The 17,988-nt window shown below is 56.2% G+C and overlaps 2 protein-coding genes across 4 annotated transcripts in view; one reads left to right on the forward strand and one right to left on the reverse strand.

Annotated features, from left to right (window-relative positions):
- The window catches only part of NT5C3A (5'-nucleotidase, cytosolic IIIA), a 53,790-nt gene extending 37,355 nt beyond the window's left edge, over positions 1 to 16,435 (reverse strand). The window contains exon 1 of one of the 2 annotated variants that reach the window (XM_056804269.1): positions 16,032 to 16,435. In XM_056804269.1, the coding sequence (XP_056660247.1) occupies positions 16,032 to 16,169 (138 nt within the window). In that variant the 5' untranslated portion in view covers positions 16,170 to 16,435. The remainder of the gene's footprint in view (positions 1 to 16,031) is intronic. The other variant, XM_056804270.1, reaches the window with a different exon arrangement.
- A 262-nt stretch (positions 16,436 to 16,697) lies between these two features.
- The window catches only part of BBS9 (Bardet-Biedl syndrome 9), a 340,104-nt gene continuing 338,813 nt past the window's right edge, over positions 16,698 to 17,988 (forward strand). The window contains exon 1 of one of the 2 annotated variants that reach the window (XM_056804267.1): positions 16,698 to 16,962. The gene's annotated coding sequence lies outside the window, so the exon portion shown is untranslated. The remainder of the gene's footprint in view (positions 16,963 to 17,988) is intronic. The other variant, XM_056804266.1, reaches the window with a different exon arrangement.

Here is a 17,988-nt window from a genome sequence, read left to right on the forward strand (position 1 = left end):
CCCCCTTCAGTCCTGCACAAGGGGGGGGCCTTTCTGCAGGGACCCCCTTCAGTCCTGCGCAAGGGGGGGCCTTTCCGCAGGGACCCCGAGGCTCATCTAGAATTCCCCCCTCGGCCCTCAGGGCACCATCCCTGGATACAGGGACACCCTAGGCCAGGCCGGCCCACTCCCCGTTTCCTCTGCAGGGTGAATAAAGCCTAGCCACAAAGCGGGACCCCCAAGGCCGGCACAATAAGGGGGGCAGGATTCCTGGCGCCTGACGGGGTGCACCCTGCTCCTCGGCCCCTTGTTCGCCGGGGGGCCCATTCAAGGCATTCTCCAGGATGCCACCCAACGCTTCCCCCTTTCCACGGTGGCCATTTTGCAGATGTCGCCCATCTCCCTGGCCGGCCTCGCACTTTCTTTGCTTCTGAATGGACAAGAACATGCCATTATGTTCCCTGACTATAGTTTTTCTGTCCTTCCCCAATTAAGGGGCGCCCAATTGTTGCCGGGCCTTTCCCAGCACGGAGATGCCTCCTGCGCGCCTCCTGACGTTTGGCGCGCAGACACCTCGGACCGGCGCTCGCTTTTGTCCTCCTTTGTGGTGCGCGCCCAGGAGAGGGGTCTGGGTCAAAGGTCAGCCTGGGACCCAGGCCGCGGCGGGGCTCCCGCTCCGCCCGGTGCGCCGGACCCTTGTCTCTTTTTGTCCTCTTTGCTAATTTAGGGGCCATAAGGTGAGCCCCGGATTGTCTGCGCTCCCCCTTCTCTCAGGCCCGCTGATTGGCAGCAGCTCTCAAAGGGTCATTGAGAGTTTGTAATTCTCTCGCACACTGTTCCCGTCCTTTGACCACTTGTCTGTGTCAGAGCTTTTAAGCTTCATCTAATCAAAAGCCCGGAGCTGTCATCGCGTCTGTCCTTTGTGTCCGCAGAATTCTCCCCCCAGCGGCGTGAATGGCGGCCGCCCCCCACCTCCCAGGTCTTTCCCTAATGAGGTGACCTTTTGTAGTCACTTTGTCTCTGTGGGCCGGCCTGTCGCCGGCGGTGGCACAAGAGGCCGGTCCAGCTAATTTCTGTCAAACGGCTCCCTTTTCGGGGGGGCCGGCAGGCAGCGCTTCTCCCCGAGGGCGGGGGCCAGGCAGGCCTTTCCCATAATTACTGGCACCCTTCAAATGAGGGCCGTTCAAAAGAGACTCACTGAGCAGGGGACAATGATGTGTCACTTCTGTGTCGTTTATCTGGGAAAAAGACCTTCAGGGAGCGAAACCACCCCCAGCAGCGGGCAGGGACAAAAGACCCCCAAAGACACACAGAATCCTCTTCTTGCCTTGTAGGAAAAAATGAGCTCAATTAACAAGCATTTATTAAGTGCCTCACAAGTGCCCGGCCCTGCGCTGAACGCTGGAGACAGAAAGACAAGAGTGAGGCGAACCCCCCCCTGAGGAGAAGCAGGAAGTCGTAAAAAGAAAATGAAGCATTCTGAAAGGGGAAAAGGAACCATATTCTAGTGTATATGTGGGAAAAGGGCCCAAACCAAGAGACGGGGATGGGACAGCAGGCAGAGAGTTTGGCTGCCCTGCAGAGTGCTGGGAGGGCAATCCTGGGAGGAGATGAGAAAGACAAGAAGGCTGTGAAGAGCTCAAAAGAAAAATAGCCGGGATGAGCTTTACATGCCAAATGGCGGAGGACCAGATCCTAAGGGTAATAGGGAACCAGTGCAGATCACTGAGCAGGGGAGGTGCCACCCTCAGGTCTAGTCTACAGTGTACAGCAGAACAGAGGACAGAAAGGAATGCGAGGACCTGAGGCACCAGCAGATATCATGATTATTGATATCAAAATCATTTGCAAAAAGAAGCATTTTGAAGGCCTTTTCTCTACTGTCTGATTGCTTCCTTCCCTCTTTCCTTCCTTCCATCTTTTTCTCCCTCCCTCCCTTTCTTCCATCTCTCTCTCCTTCCTTCCTCTTCTTTCTCTCTCTTCCTTCCTTCCTTCCTTCCTTCCTTCCTTCCTTCCTTCCTTCCTTCCTTCCTTCCTTCCTTCCTTCCTTCCTTCCTTCCTTCCTTCCTTCCTTCCTTCCTTCCTCCCTTTCTTCCATCTCTCTCCTTCCTTCCTTCTCTCTCTTCCTTCCTTCTTTCCTTCTCTCTTCCTTCCTTCCTTCTCTCTTCCTTCCTTCCTTCTCTCTTCCTTCCTTCCTTCCTTCCTTCCTTCCTTCCTTCCTTCCTTCCTTCCTTCCTTCCTTCCTTCCTTCCTCCCTTTCTTCCTTCTCTCTCCTTCCTTCCTCTTCTTTCTCTCTCTTCCTTCTTTCTTTCTCTCTTCCTTCCTTCTCTCTTCCTTCCTTCCTTCCTTCCTTCCTTCCTTCCTTCCTTCCTTCCTTCTCTCTCCTTCCTTCCTTCTCTCTTCCTTCCTTCTTTCTCTCTTCCTTCCTTCCTCCCTTTCTTCCTTCCATCTTTTTCTCCCTCCCTCCCTTTCTTCCTTTCTTCCATCTCTCTCTCCTTCCTTCCTCTTCTTTCTCTCTCTCTTCCTTCCTTCTTTCTCTCTTCCTTCCTTCCTTCCTTCCTTCCTTCCTTCCTTCCTTCCTTCCTTCCTTCCTTCCTTCCTTCCTTCCTTCCTTCCTTCCTTCCTTCCTTCTCTCATTCCTTCCTCTTCCTTCCTTCTTTCTCTCTCTTCTTTCCTTCTCTCTCTTCCTTCCTTCCTTCCTTCCTTCCTTCCTTCCTTCCTTCCTTCCTTCCTTCCTTCCTTCCTTCCTTCCTTCCTTCCTTCCTCTTCCTTCTCTTCCTTTCTTTCTTCCTTCCTTCCTTCCTTCCTTCCTTCCTTCCTTCCTTCCTTCCTTCCTTCCTTCCTTCCTTCCTTCCTTCCTCCCTCCCTTTCTTCCTTTCTTCCATCTCTCTCCTTCCTTCCTCTTCCTTCTCCCTTCCTTCCTTCTTTCCTTCCTCCCTTTCTTCCATCTCTCTCTCCTTCCTTCCTTCCTTCCTTCCTCCCTCCCTTTCTTCCTTTCTTCCATCTCTCTCCTTCCTTCCTCTTCCTTCTCCCTTCCTTCCTTCTTTCCTTCCTCCCTTTCTTCCATCTCTCTCTCCTTCCTTCCTTCCTCTTCCTTCTCTCTCTTCCTTCCTTCTCTCTCTTCCTTCCTTCCTTCCTTCTTTCCTTCCTTCCTTCCTTCCTTCCTTCCTTCCTTCCATCTCTCCTTCCTTCCTCTTCCTTCCTTCCTTCCTTCCTTCCTTCCTTCCTTCCTTCCTTCCTTCCTTCCTTCCATCTCTCCTTCCTTCCTTCCTTCCTCCCTCCCTTTCTTCCTTTCTTCCATCTCTCTCTCCTTCCTTCCTTCCTCTTCCTTCTCTCTCTTCCTTCCTTCCTTCCTCCCTCCCTTTCTTCCTTTCTTCCATCTCTCTCCTTCCTTCCTCTTCCTTCTCCCTCCCTTCCTTCTTTCCTTCCTCCCTTTCTTCCATCTCTCTCTCCTTCCTTCCTTCCTCTTCCTTCTCTCTCTTCCTTCCTTCTCTCTCTTCCTTCCTTCCTTCCTTCTTTCCTTCCTTCCTTCCTTCCTTCCTTCCTTCCTTCCTTCCTTCCTTCCTTCCTTCCTTCCTTCCTTCCTTCCTTCCTTCCTTCCTTCCTTCCTTCCTTCCTTCCTTCCTTCCTCCCTCCCTCCCTCCCTCCCTTCCTGTCTCTGTCTCTCTCTCTTCCTCCCTCCCTGTCTCTTTAGCTAACAATCCACCCCGTCTTTACCTGTATGCCTGTTTATCTCTCTCTCCTGTCTGCCGTTTCTTTGCCCTGTTTAGCCCGTTCCTCTCGGTCTCTCTATTTATGCCTATTTACCCGTCTGCCTCTCTAAGTATGTCTCTGTCCATCCCTCCACCTTCCACAAGGGATCCTGCCAGGCCACACCGAGTGACAGTCGACTGAGCAGCGACCCTCCCGCGGGTCCCCCTGGGGAGGCTGCCCAGGCCTGACTCCCGAGCATGGGTGAGAGAAGGGCCTCTGCGGGGTTCCCAGGCCCCGGCGGTTGGGGGTCCCGGGAGGAAGTTTTCAGTGCCGTGATTCGGGCCGCTTTCCCAGAGGGCTCTCCAGGCTCGGCTCCAAAGGCCATCCCGGCCTTCCTCCTCCAGATGGTCGGCCGGGTCTGGGGGAAGCCGAGAAGGAGCCAAGCGTCCTGGAGGCCCTTCGGAGCACGGGCGCCTCCTGGAGGCTCGAGGAAGGTGCCCGAGTGCGAGAGAGTCGGCACGTCTTCACTCAACAGGCCGGGCGAGGGGGCGGCCGGGAGGGCCCAGATGGAGCAGCCGCGCGCCAGGGATGGGCACAGGCCGGGCGCACATTAGTCACGTTGGCCGAGCACTCGGCTGCGGCCGTCCCGTTTCGTGCCGGCGACCCGGGGGGGGGGGGGCAGGTCTTCGTATCGTCCCTATTTTACAGATGAAGAAACTGAGGCTGGAGGCCCGGGGAAGGAGGGTCTGGCCTCAGGGGTGGACAAGGAGAGGCAGACGTGAGGCACCGACTCTGGGCCGGGCCGTCTAAGAGGACCCAGCGAGGATGCCCGGCAGGAGCCCCTCGGTGCGACGGCCTCGTGGCCATGCAGCCGCAGGGCCAGGCGGGCGGTCCTGGGTTCCAGTCTGGCCACCAATACTTCCCAGCTGGGTGACCCTGGACGAGTCACGTCACCCCCCGCCTGACTGTAAGACGCGAGGCCAGGAGTGCCGCCCCTTGTGCCGCCCGAGGCCGGCCTGCCAAGTCGGCAGGTCACGGAGGGAAGAAACGAGCTGGCGGCCGGCACCGACCGGCCTTCGAGGAGGCAGCCACAGGCGATGGCGTGCCGGGCAGGGGGCGACGGGGAGCCTCGAGAGGCTGGAGGAGAGCCCCGGAGGCTTTGCGTCCTTTTTCCGTCCGGAGAAACAGCACCCCAGAGAGCCTCTGAGGGAGCCCCGCAAGCAGGCGGCGCGGGAGGAGCTGCGGAAACCCTGAAAAAGCCACAGGCAGCCGGAGAGCGAGCGCGAGGACAGCCGCCCCAGGGAACCCCCCTCACAGAGAAGGAACCCTGCCGCCCCCCCCCCACATGCCACACACGGACGCAGTGCCGGGATCTGAACCCAAGACCCGGGCCCCGCGGCCCGCCTCAGAACTCTGGCTCGACCCCAACGTTTCTGCCTTCAACATCCTCCAGAGGCGCCCCTTAGAGGCATCACAACAGCGTCCTTCACGCTTTCAAACCCTTGTGGGGCCCCAGGCTGCCCCCCACCCTGGGCACCCCGCAAGCCTTCCCTGTGCCCAGAGTGGCCTGGGCTTCTCTCAGTACAAGGGAAAAGGGAAGCTGTTTCCTTTGGTCTCTGCCTCCCCGGCCCCTGGCATAGCGCCTGGCATACAGCAGGGGCTTAATAACTGCGTGTGCGATTGGAATGGCTTCCTGGAAATCTTGTTAGCAAACCCCTGCTGCTCAGCCCCTTCCCTCTAGCGTGCTGGGTTCAAGGGCCAGACCCTCCCTCCCTCCATCCCTCTCTGTCTGTCTGTCTCTGTTTGTCTCTCCTTCCCTCTCTGTCTGTCTGTCTCTGCCTGTCTGTCTGTCTCTCCTTTCCTCTCTGTCTCTGCCTGTCTGTCTGTCTCTCCTTCCCTCTCTGTCTGTCTGTCTGTCTGTCTGTCTGTCTGTCTCTGTCTGTCTGTCTCTCCTTCCCTCTGTCTGTCTGTCTGTCTCTCCTTTCCTCTTTGTCTCTGCCTGCCTGCCTGCCTGTCTGTCTGTCTGTCTCTCCTTTCCTCTCTGTCTCTGCCTGTCTGTCTGTCTCTCCTTCCCTCTCTGTCTGTCTGTCTGTCTGTCTGTCTGTCTGTCTGTCTCTTCCCCTCACCTCACATCTTAGAATCAATACCGTGTCTTGGCTCCAAGGTAGAAGAGCAATGAGGGCTCGGCCATGGGGGTCAAGTGACTTGCCCAGGGTCACGCAGCTGGGAAGTGTCTGGGGCCACATTTGAACCCAGGACCTCCCGTCTCTAGGCCATGCACGGAGCCGCCCAGCTGCCCCCCGGGCCCTCCTTTTCTAAGCTCAGTTGGGGGACGACTTGCTCCCCTTTCCAGGCTGCAGATGGGTGCACTGAGGCCGGCTCAAAGGGGGGGGCAGGGAGGGCCTTTCCTCTAGCCTCTCTGGCTGGGAACGCAGCCCTCTAGAGCCTGGGCCAGAGGAGAACGGGGGGGGGGGTGAGGGAAGTGGGGTGCGGCCCTCTGGGGCCGGGGTGGGGGCCGCCCGCCGAGCCGAGGAGGCGAGGCGGGGCCGGCGGGGCCTCTGATAAATGCACCCAAACAGCCCATCCGGCTGCCTCACAGCTAATCGATTTAAAACTATGGCCGACCCCGTGACCTTTGCTGCTCACCAATTCACGGCCCACATTCAGGAAGGACCCGCAGGGCGGCTGCGGCGCCTCTTTGGGTGTCGCGCCACAGTTTGTCTGCTACAAATCGGATTTCCAGCGATCATCCGGCGCTTCAATCACGCCCCCCCCGCCCGCCCCCCCCAAACAAAGACTGGCCGGGAGGGGAGGCTGGGCGGCCTGCTGGGCAGCGCCGGGCGAGCAGAGGCCGCCCGTCTCAGCCGCCTGTTCTGGAAGCCCCGAAGGAAATGATTGGGAGGAAGATAAATGGCAGCCTCCGGGCGGCGCGGAAAGAGCTCTTCTGGCACCCCCAGGCGCGCTCCGGCTGACCCCGGCAGGCCGTCACGGGGGAGCGAGGAGGCCCCATGAGCGGCCGGCCACGCCGGGATCCCAGGCCTCCCTCCACTCCGGGGCGCCGGGAAGGCTGCTCGGGCCGATTCCCTCCTCCGAGACCCTCCTGGGGAGCTCCGGCTTTGGGGGTCCCTCCTAGGAAATGTCCCGCCGAGGAGGGGGCGTAGCGGCGGCCGAGCGTGAAGCTGCCGCTGATGGGGGCCCGGGATGGTGGAGGGCCGCCGCCTGGCCTCCCTCCTCATCTGAGGCAGGAGAAGGTGCCAGCGACGTGGCCAGCCTCCCGTCCACCCTCCTCCCCTCCGCTGGCCGGCCGCCTCGGGCCTCTCCCTTCTCTGGGCTGCCTGGAATCCTCCCCGGAGGGGGAGGCTGAGCATCGGGGCAGCCGGATGGGTCCAAGGCGCTCGGCTGGGCACCGGGGAAGAGAAGGGACGCCAATGGAAATGAGGGGCCTCGGGGGCAGGGACGAGAAGGGCCATCCCAAGTGGCTGCTGCCTTCGGGGTTCCTTTCTCACATGGCCGGCCGTTTGGGGCAGCGAGGCGGCGCGGTGGATGGAGCCGGGGCCGGACTTAGGCAGATCCGAGTTTAAATCTGGTAGATGACCCTGGGAACGTCACTCAGCCCTGTGTGCCTCAGTTTCCCCCTCTGTAAAATGAGCTGGAGAAGGGAATGGCAAACCCCTCCAGTGTCTTTGCCAGGAAAACCACCACCAGGGTCCCGGAGAGCCAGGCACGACCAAATGCCCTTCTTTCTCATGTAAGCACCTGCCAGCATTTGATTTGTGCCCATCAACAGGGTCCCTAAATGTCTTTCGCACGTTGCCTTTTAATGGCTGTGATTCAATTTGCCAAGCAAAACTCATTTAAAATGCAGAAATGTGCTTCCCAGGGAAGACTGAATTGTGGAAGTCCAATGCATGATGGGATAATTAAATAAGGCCTGAGAAATCTGTATGTGGGCACAAGTCAATTAATTAAGCCCTGGTGGAAATTGGTTTCTTTTAGCCAGATGCAATGGCTAAATTCTCTGAGGGAGAATAAAAGACACAAAGGATTAAAGTGAATTTATCATTCACCCCCCAATCCCCCCCCCCCATCAGGTCTAAAGCTTTTTCTTAATGTCCATTAAATTGATCATCAGTTGATCATCAGGATAAGTAAAAATGGGGCAGCCAGGCTGGGCCTGGGGTCAGGAAGATCTGAGTTCAAATCCGAACATGTCATTTTGCCCTGTTTGCCTCAGTTTCCTCATCTGTAAAATGAGCTGGAGAAGGAAGCAGCCCACCACTCCAGTACCTCTGCCAAGAAAACCTCAAATGGAGCCAGAGTCAGACAACTGAACAACCACAACATTTTAACAACTCCCCCCCTTAGTCTGCTTTCTAGGTCTGGATTGCTGGGGCTTTTCTTTCGGCGCTCCAGCGCTACTCAGGGGCACCCTTTGCACCCAGGCCCGTCCTTTGGGATTAGAGACGACCTTCAGCGGTCCAGGCCGGTCGGCAGGACTTGACCCAAGCAGGCCTTGGCCGGCCACTACTCAGTCTTCCTGGACGCAGAGGTGGTGGTCTGGTGCTGATCCTTGTTCCCTAGAACCGATGGTGAGAACTCGAGAAGGAGGAGGCAATCCCAAGATCAAAGCTTTGGGTTCTGGACTCAGCTGTCACTAATTATGCAGCTTGGGCCAAATCATGGAGCCTCTCCTGGGTCATCACTTCCTGTCTGGAGAACAGGGGAAGGGCTTGAGGGCCTCTAGGTCAGCGTGTCAAACGCCTATTGCCCAATCAGATTAAAATGCATTTGGAGGGGGCAGCCCAGAGACAGGCGGTCCTGGGTTCAAATTTAACCTCAGATACTTCCTAGCTGGGTGGCCCTGGATAAGTCACTTAACCTCCATTGCCTGGCCCTTATTGCTCTTCTGCCTTGGAATCAATTTACAGTTTGGATTCTAAGACAAAAGGTGAGTGTTAAAAAAAAAAACACAACTGAGAAATCTCAAACAAAATATACCAAAATATGATAGAGCAGATTATATCGAACTCTGGTTTTCTAAGTTGCTCTGGGGCTTCCAGGAATCCTTCCAGATGACCCAGTGCCTACGTGGGTCTGACATCCCAGCACTAGGCAAATGCCATCCCTTCCCCAGAGCCCTAGCAGCAACCATGAGAATTCCTGCCCCTAGAAATCTCCTCCTGAAGGTGACAGTCACTTGCTGAATGCATACAGTTGCTATTGCTTATTAACATTTATTAAAAATAATAACAAGCATACCCCCCCCATAAGAACAGGCTTAGCCCCAGTATTTCCCCCCTGATGAAATGGAGATATTTATACCAGTTGCTTCGGGGGGGGGGGCAGTGGGGTAGCACAGTGGCTAGAGCCCTGGGACTGGAGTCAGGGAGATCCGAGTTCAAAGCCTCAGACCCTTTCTAGCCATGGGACCCTGAGGCTCAGGAGAGGGAAAGGCCAACCAGTACAGTGTCTTTGCCAAAAAAACCCTAAATGGGGTCACGAGGATTCGGGCACAACGGAACAACTTACTTTAAGCAGCTGTGAGGAAAGCCCATTTAGAACCTGGAGCCCCGTCTCAGGCGGGTGACTCCGACAATGGTTCTGTTTTGGGGGCAAACTGACGTGAAAACCGAGCGAATCGAGCCAACAGGTCGTCAAACCCTGATAAGCACCCGGTACCTGTGTCAGGCAGGCAGCTGTCTGCTGTTTGTTCAATAACTCGGGGAAGGCAGGAGACCAGAGGAAAGGTTTTGGGGAGCCATCAAGGTGAAGCCTGGGGAGCAAATCTCTTTGAAAGTCATTCAGTGTGGGCTGCTGGTCTGCTCACTGAATTAGGCTCCCTCTAATGGGGGCTCGAGCCGTCTCAGATCAGCAATGAGAGGAGGGGGAATCTCGGTTTGGACGCCTCTGCCTGCATGGGAGCTGGTGTCCAGTGGGGTCTAGTGACACGTTTCAGCCACGTGGGGAGGCCCAGGAGTGGGTCACATTTGGGTCTCTGCCAGGGCCCCAGAACCATTTCCGTGTGGGCAAGGGCAAGACCATCTTGGCCCCAAAGAAAGACGTGAAAGGGCTGGAGGAAACCCCTTACTCTTGCCCAGGCACGTGGGAGTAGGAAACGGGGACAAGAGAGGATGTGAGGAGTTGGGGACGAAGTCTCCCCAGTGTGGGAGGGCTGGAAGCCTGGACAAGCGCCGTCCTGTCCCCCAGACTGTCAAAACTGACCCCGACGAGCTACTTCTGGCGATTCAAGTGGGAGGGCGCAAACCGCTTCTAGCAGGGTTCTAGGCTGGGGACCCAAGACTGTTGTTTAGGTAAACATTCTGATGGGTTTATTTCTATATTATTGATTTCTTTTACAATTCCTTGGACTGGATGCATTATTCTGAGAGGGGGCTTAACCAGACTGCCAACGGTGTCCCTGAGTGGAAGGTGCAGAAGCCCAGGCTTAGGCAAATGGGTGCTGATTTCATGCTCAAAATGGGGAATTAAGAAAGTAAAATGGGATAGTTGGCAAAAATGATACCTGAGAACGGGGTCGGGTTTAATAGATAAGAATAAAGGGCTCTACTGGTCTAGAGAAATGAGGTCCTAGGTTCAAATCTAACCTCAGATACTTCCTAGCAGTGTGACCCTGGGCAAGTCACTTAACCTCCATTGCCTAATTAAAAAAAAAGAATAAAGGGCTCTATACAAGGGATAAAGGACACATAATACAGCTAGGACATACCTATTTTTACCTGGAATTTGGGGCCCCTAACTATGAGGGCTTTAAATTGAAAAGGGAGGCTTAGAAGGCAGTGGGGTTCCCAGAAGGCCCATGGAAATGTTAGACTTAGCAATCTGATTGCTGTGCGCTTGTTTTTGATGTCTGAAATGTCCTGGAGAAGGGCAGAGAAAGGAACCACAGACCTAGAGAAGGACCACTGTTGGCCTAATTTTTTAAAATTTATTTTAAAAAAAATTAAAGGGGGGACAGGATGGCATCTGCAAGTTACAGGTCCGCGAATTTAGCATTGGTCACCGGAAAAATCCTAGAGCATGTGATGAATGAGTGAATGCATGGATGGGTGGACGAGTGGATGGACAGATGGAAGGATGGAAGGATGGGAGGATGGGTGGATGCGTGGATGGACAGATGGAAGGATGGGAGGATGGGAGGGTGGGAGGATGGGAGGATGCGTGGATGGACAGATGGAAGGATGGGAGGATGGGTGGATGGGAGGATGGGAGGATGGGTGGATGGACAGATGGACGGATGGAAGGATGGGTGGATGGGAGGATGGGTGGATGCGTGGATGGACAGATGGAAGGATGGGAGGATGGGTGGATGCGTGGATGGACAGATGGAAGGATGGAAGGATGGGTGGATGGGAGGATGGGAGGATGGGTGGATGGACAGATGGACGGATGGAAGGATGGGTGGATGGGAGGATGGGTGGATGCGTGGATGGACAGATGGAAGGATGGGAGGATGGGTGGATGCGTGGATGGACAGATGGATGAAGGAAGCCGCTGTTGAGCATTTAGTACGTGCCAAGCACTCGGGACACCAGAGGGAAGTCAGACAGTCCCAGCTTTTAAGGAGCGCTTGTTGTAAAGGCAGCAGGCAGCGACCCAGAAGACGGTCCAGCTGCGAGTCCGCGACAAGGCTCAGTGGTCCTCAGGGTGTGGCGGCAAGGCAGGTGGCGAGGCGTCCTCCCGGGGAGATGACTCCCTGCGCCCTGAGGGGGACTTGGAGAGCCCTCCCGCTTGGAGGACAGCGGACTCCTCGAGGAGGCCCGTCAGCCTCTCCGTGCCTCTCTGTGACGGGGAGCTGCTGCAGTGACAGCACGCTGGGATTTCAGAACGAGGAACAGAATCTTTCATGGAAGCCCAGACCCGTGTGGCCTGGAATTCAGGCCTTAAACTGGAGTCGGAGAACTTGGTTTAAAAAAGATGCATTTTGATAAGGTCTGGAGCAGGCGCGGCTTCCCTGTGATCTCATGTATGCATTTACCATGATTCTGGGAGGGGATCTAGGACTTCCCCAGCCTGGCCGCCTCGGGGGCCACAGCCTACAGACAGCTGAGCCCCTCTTCTGGATGCTGCTACTGTGGGGTGCATTTGGCACAGCCAAAGAGGAGTCTCCCCCAGGCCCGCTGGCTTGGAAGAAGGCTCCAGTGGCGGGCCCAGGCCCCGTGCTGGCCACATTTTCATCAGGGATTCGGTCAAAGGCCTAGCTTCTAGGCCAATCCCAGGGGTGCCTGGAGGACCCAATGGGGCATTCTGCAACCCTAAAGTTGTGGCTCTTATGACACGAAGCCAGGAGAGTCGGAGGACAGACCCCAAGAGCCTGGGAGAGGCTTGAACAATGAGTCAAATAGACGACATTTGGTCTGTATAAAATTCTACACTGGGATTAAAAAACATTGACTTCGCAGCTAGAAGCTGGGGGAAATGTGGATGAACACTCGGCCCTATTAAAAAGATCTGGGCGTTCTGGTGGACCACAAGTGCCATGTCAAAGGTGTGATAGGGCAGCCAAGAAGTATCATCCACCTCAACTCAGCTGCCACTGTATTCCGCTGCAGCTCTGACTGGGTCACCTACCCCCCTCAGTAACCTCGACTGGCTCCCTAGTACGATACTCCACAAAGACAGAACTGTAAAACTGAAAACTGATTTTCATTCTCTTTTTAAGACTTAGCTAAGCTGGCCTGGGCTAGATTCTCTCTCACGGCCCTGAAGGCCAAGCTTCTGTCTAGGAATCCTCTTGCGCTGAATCTGTGCCTTGGTGACCCCCCCCCCCCCTTCCAATTCAGTCAAAAGCAGCCCAGGCTGCACCCTGTCTCAGCAAGGGAGTAACTCGACGCCCCACTAAAAGGTCAGGACGCAAGTCAGGCCGGTCAGAAGACGACACGTCAGACACATTTACAGAGATTTTGCTCTGTCGTTATGCGCAGTTATAAATGACCAGGTTAGATGGATAGAGCCAGGCCTAGAGGGGAGAGGCCCTGGGTTCCATCTGGCCTCAGCCACTTCCTAGCTGAGTGACCCTGGGCCAGTCACTTCACTCCCATTGCCCAAGCCCTCAGGGCTTTTCTGCCTTGGAACCAATACACAGTATTGACTCTGAGATGGAAGTGAGGGTTCAAAAAGAAATAATCAAAGACCTGGTCAGCCCTCCCTCAAGACCCAAACTATGGGTCACTGCCAAGTCGAATAGATTACTTGTGCTCAGAACTTGGGCTCCGTTTACCTTAATTTTGCTCCCAACATGCCACACGGGCCTTCTGCCCACCTTTCCAGCAAGCATGCTTGAATAATGTGGCCACTCCACAGGCTTCATTATCTGCCTAAGGACCTTGTTGTAATCTCCTTCCATAATTAGACAATCTTCTGCCCTCCACAGCTGCCATGATCCAGCTCCTCGGCTTCTGGGAACAGCACTGACTGGGATGCTCAGAATCCCGTGCCACCTCTTCCTGGAAGCCTTTCTGATGCCCCCCAACCCTGCCTCCTCCTAGTAGCTGGTGGCTCCTCCTTGGAGCCCCTTTAACATCTCCTTTGCATTTATCTGACTCATTTTATTTTTTTGAACCCTTACCTACTCTCTTAGAGTCAATGCCATGGATCGGTTCCAAGGCAGAATAAGGGTAAGGGCTGGGTAGTGGGAGGTTAGGTGACTCATTTAGGATCCTACGGCTGGGGAGTGTCTGAGGCCAGATCTGAACCCAGGACCTCCCATCTCCAGGCCTGAAGCTCTATCTGCTGAGCTTCCTAGCTACACCTGGCAGGGAGGTTCTTGTGTGGCTTCTGTGTACAGGGCCTTGTTTTCCCAGCATGCCTCATTTTCTGCTAGGGAGGTGTTAATTTCCTTTTGAAACACACATGGAAGAGCTCAGATTTCACAAGAGCCAGAAGGTTTCGGGCAGGAAGGAGGAGGAGCTGGGGGTCCTGTGGCAGGCCACGGAAGGTGGGGCTTGTGTCAGTTTCAAGTAATCTAGGAGGAGTAACTGGAGATGGAGCCTTGCCTTTGGGACACGTACTAGACCACTGGGCTCAATGCCCTCTGCTGACACAGGTGGCGCTAGAGGTAAACCGAGTCCCGAGTCCCACTACTCTGGGCAGGATGGAGATGGGGCTTGGAGTCAGGAAGCCTCGAGTTAGAATCTTGACCCATATACTACCAGCCGTGTGTCCTTGGGCAAGTCGCTTGTGCCTCAGTTTTCTCATGTGAAAATGCACCTCCCTCCTGGGGAGAAGTGAATCCGTTAATTCTGCAAAAGGCAAAAAGGCCAGGCCCACCTCGGAGCTTACAGGGCCAGCCAGCCCCTTCAGTAAGAGGGAACCCTAGGCTGAGGCCCTCTGCCAGCGGTCGCTGCCAGCCGGGTAAGGAAGCTGCCTGTCCGCCCTGAGACAACCCCGCTGTTCAGATGAGCACACGGAGGCTGTGGGGCTGGCAGGGCGGGCTCACGGCTTTGGAATGGCAAAAGACCCTCGAGGGTCCTGACGCTCTTTGAGGCCCAGAGAGGTCGCACGGGAGGAAGAGGCAGGATTCAAACCTCCACAGAGCTGGGCCGACTGCGACTCAGTCATTTTTGGTCGTTTCTGGCTCCTCCTGACCCCGTTTTCTCCGCAGAGATCTCGGGCTGAGGGCCATTTCCTGCTCCAGCTCATTTGGGAAAGGAGGAAACTGAGGCAAACAGGGTGAAGTGATGTGCCCAGGGTCACCCAGCCGGGCAGCACCTGGGCTGCATTTGAACCCAGGTCTTTCTGACTTCAGGCCTGGCTCTCTGTCCCCTGCACCCCCATGCCGTCCGCCCTATTGGACCTGGGTGGGTTCCCCTGGAAGCTCGTGAGCCAAGGCCACATTACAGAGCAGCTGTGGCGGGCTTCCCGGACATGAGCCCCTGGGGTCTGTGCAGTGACACACGGGGCCACCAGCTCCATTTTAGAGCTGAGAAGACCGAGTCTTGGGTGCTCAGCCAGCCCCACGGCTAGGACCGAGGGGGGCCTGGCCCTGCCTCCCCCAGGGTTGAGCTCCCGGGCTAGGCGGTGCATCCAGGGCCACCCAGGCAGGACATGCCTAAGGACCCCAGGTCTGGCTCTCCATCCTCCGAGAAGCTGCTGGGTTTGCTCCTGGGAGAGGAAGCTTGGTCGAGGGCCTCACAAGGAGAGACTCCCCAGAAGATCCATCCCTGGGCACTGAATGCCGAGCCCAGAGGGGTCTGAGCCATCCACTGGGGGCACTGAACAAGGAGCCTCTCACAGCCCTGCCTCGGAAAAAGGCTTTTGGAGGGTTTGGTGGCCCCTACTTGGAGCTAGAAGGAAGAAGGGAAGAAATGTGGTTCCGCTCACACAGGCCAAGGCACAATGTACGTGGCCTCCAAAGGATGGAGCCAAGAAGGCCTCGAGGTGGCCTTGAAGGGCGGCCCCATCTCCCCTGGGATCTGTGAGTCAGGGATGGGGCAGCCTCTTCTTCAGTCCCCTCATGTGACAGACCAGGAAACTGAGGCACACAGACAGGGAGGACCCAAGGAGAGTGGGAGGTGCCAAGTGGCAGAACCTGAATCCGGGTCTTCTGACTTTCCTCCTCCTTCAGAGGCCCACAGTGGCCAGAGGTGGACGGGAAGAGCCCCTGCTGGGTTGGCCTGTTGCCTCATCCAACAGAACTGCACCGCCACCTGGGAAACAGGGGCTGCCACTGACTCTGCTCGCCAGATGAGTAAACTGAGGCACGGTGATAAGTGACTTAGGATCATGGTCCTAGACCTGAAGGACTACAGAAGCTCATTGAGACTGACCTCTTTCTACAGATAGGTAAACTGAGGCACAGGGGATAAGTGACTAAGGATCATGGTCCTAGACCTGAAGGACTACAGAAGCTCATTGAGACTGACCTTCTCCTTTTACCGATGGGTAAACTGAGGCACAGGGGGATAAGTGACCTGGAATAGTGACCCAAGAGTTGGAAGGCCATCAGAGGCCTCTTCAATGACCTCTTCCTTCTACAGATAGGTAAACTGAGGCACAGGGGAATAAGTGACTTAGGACAGTGACGCAAGAAGGTTCTTAGAGGCCTTTTAGATGACCTCTTCCTTCCTCAGATGGGTAAACTGAGGCACAGGGGAATAAGTGACTTAGGAGAGTGACCCAAGAGTTGGAAGGTTCTTAAGAGGCCTTTTAGATGACCTCTTCTTTCCTCTGATGGGTAAACTGAGGTATAGAGGGGCAAGTGATTTAAGACAGTGACCTTGGTGGTAGAAGGTCCTCAGAGGCCCTTGGATGACCTCCTCACTCTACAGATCGGTAAACTGAGGCCGGGCCGCGCTGTGTGTACTGAGCCAGTGTCCTGCCCTCTCTGGTCACGCACTCACCATCTCGATGATCTTGGTCTTCCTGCCCGTCCTCTTCTTGGCCGTGAGCAAGTACTGCGCCAGCACCAGCCCGGCCACTAGGGCGCACACGCTAGCACTCGCCACGGCACCCACCCGCGCCACGGCCGCCCGGTCCATCGAGGCCGTCCTGGGGCCCGAGCTTGGAGTCACCTCCGGGAGGAAGCGCGGAAACCGCGCCCCTCCCCCACCTGCGCGCGCGGAGCTCCGCGGTCCCACCTCCCAGGGCTCTGACCCCGCCTTCCAGAGCTTGGGTCCCTCCTTTCACAACCCAGGTCCCTCCTCCTACAGGCTAAGTTCCACTTCCTACGGCACAGGGTCCGCCTCCCATACACCAGGGCCCGCCTCCCGGGCCTCAGTTCCCGCCTCTAACAGCCCAGGACCTGCCCCCTGTCCTGGACCGGCCGAGAACATGTGGAGAGAGTTCGGGGGCCGGGAACACGTGTCCCTGGTCTGAACCACTAAGCCGTAGTGCGGGAGGGGGGATTAGGGAGCAGAGTCACCTTCCTCAGCATCCTAGACACCGCCAACACCCACCTCCATTTGAGAATTGGTATAGTCCAAAACACCCTGCATCCCCTTTGAGAATGACAACTCTCCGCTCTTGCTCGGACCAATCGTAACGTCGCTCTTCCTCCGTTCCGCCCTCCTTTCGCGGGACTACGACTCCCGTCAGTCCCCGCGTTCCCACTCCCATCCGGAGCCGCGAGGTTCGTTGTAAAATGCTATGACAACCGAGGCGAAAATGGCTTTGGGTCTTTGGGCTGGAGGCCAGCTGCAGCCCCCTCGGTGCCGCCCTTCCTTTGCTCTGTGAGCCGCTTCCCAGTGCCCCCCAGACAGAGCCAGGCCCTGGCGTGCTGTCCGGTGCCCTTCCGTCCTGCGACGCCGCTGCAGCCTCGGACTCTGGGCCCGGGTGAGTATGCAGGCGCGCACGGGTGCCGGGTGGGGGCCTTGAGAGAAGAGGGAGCGCACGTTTGAGGGGGGCAGCCCCGGGGCATGCGTGCCCACTCGTGGAGGTACGCTTGTGCCTGGAGGATGCCACCTGTTGCACGGGCATTCCCCCCGCCCTCTGGCTTTAAATTCGGCGGAGGAAAGTGATAAAAAACTTTTAGAATAAGTCAGACCTTGACGCTACCCTTTGGAGGGGCGGTGCTCTGCTCCCCCCACTCCACAGCTCAGCTTTCTTCTATCCGTAGGAGCCTCGTCCAGCCACTGACACAAGGAGAGCATCCTCCCTTAAGTGTGTGTGGGGGCATCTCCTGCAGGACTTGGTCACCCCCTTCCCTCACTTGTTACACACTTTGATTGCTTTTAAACCCTTTCCTTCTGTTTTAGAATCAATTCCAAATATCCATTCCAACCCAGAAGAACAAGTGCCAAGCAATGAGGGTCAAGTGACTTGCCCAGGGTCACACAGCTAGGCCAAATTTGAACCCAAGACCTCCCATCTTCAGGCCTGGCTCTCTCTCCATCCAGCCACCTAGCTGCCCCTGTAACATTTATTTCTTTACTTTTTTTTTAAAGACTTTTGCCTTCTGTCTTGGAAGCAATCTGGTTGGAGGCAGAAGAGAAGTAAGGGCTAGGCAGTGGGGGTCAAGTGCCTTAACCCAGGGTCGCTTAGCTGGGAAGTGTCTGAGGCCAAATTTGAACTCAGAACCTCCCATCTCTGGCTCTCTCCACGGAGCCACCCAGCCGCCCTATAACACCTATTTTATGTTGAGAATCAGGGCTGGGATGATGGCTCAGAGCTCGAGCATGCAGCATCCTGAACCCAAAGCTTTTCTCCTGTTTCGTCAAAGGAGACCCACGGTCCCCTCTGCAGCTGCATCCTTCTCGGGGGTCAGAGGGCGATCCTAAGAGGATGATGCTTTAAAAAGAACGCCCAGAGCTCTGTCCAGGGGGCCGGGCAATTCTTACTCCCATCTGCTTGGCTTAAGCC

The sequence above is a fragment of the Monodelphis domestica genome, chromosome 7 (genome assembly GCF_027887165.1).
Source record: "Monodelphis domestica isolate mMonDom1 chromosome 7, mMonDom1.pri, whole genome shotgun sequence".
Classification (NCBI taxonomy): Eukaryota; Metazoa; Chordata; class Mammalia; order Didelphimorphia; family Didelphidae; genus Monodelphis; species Monodelphis domestica.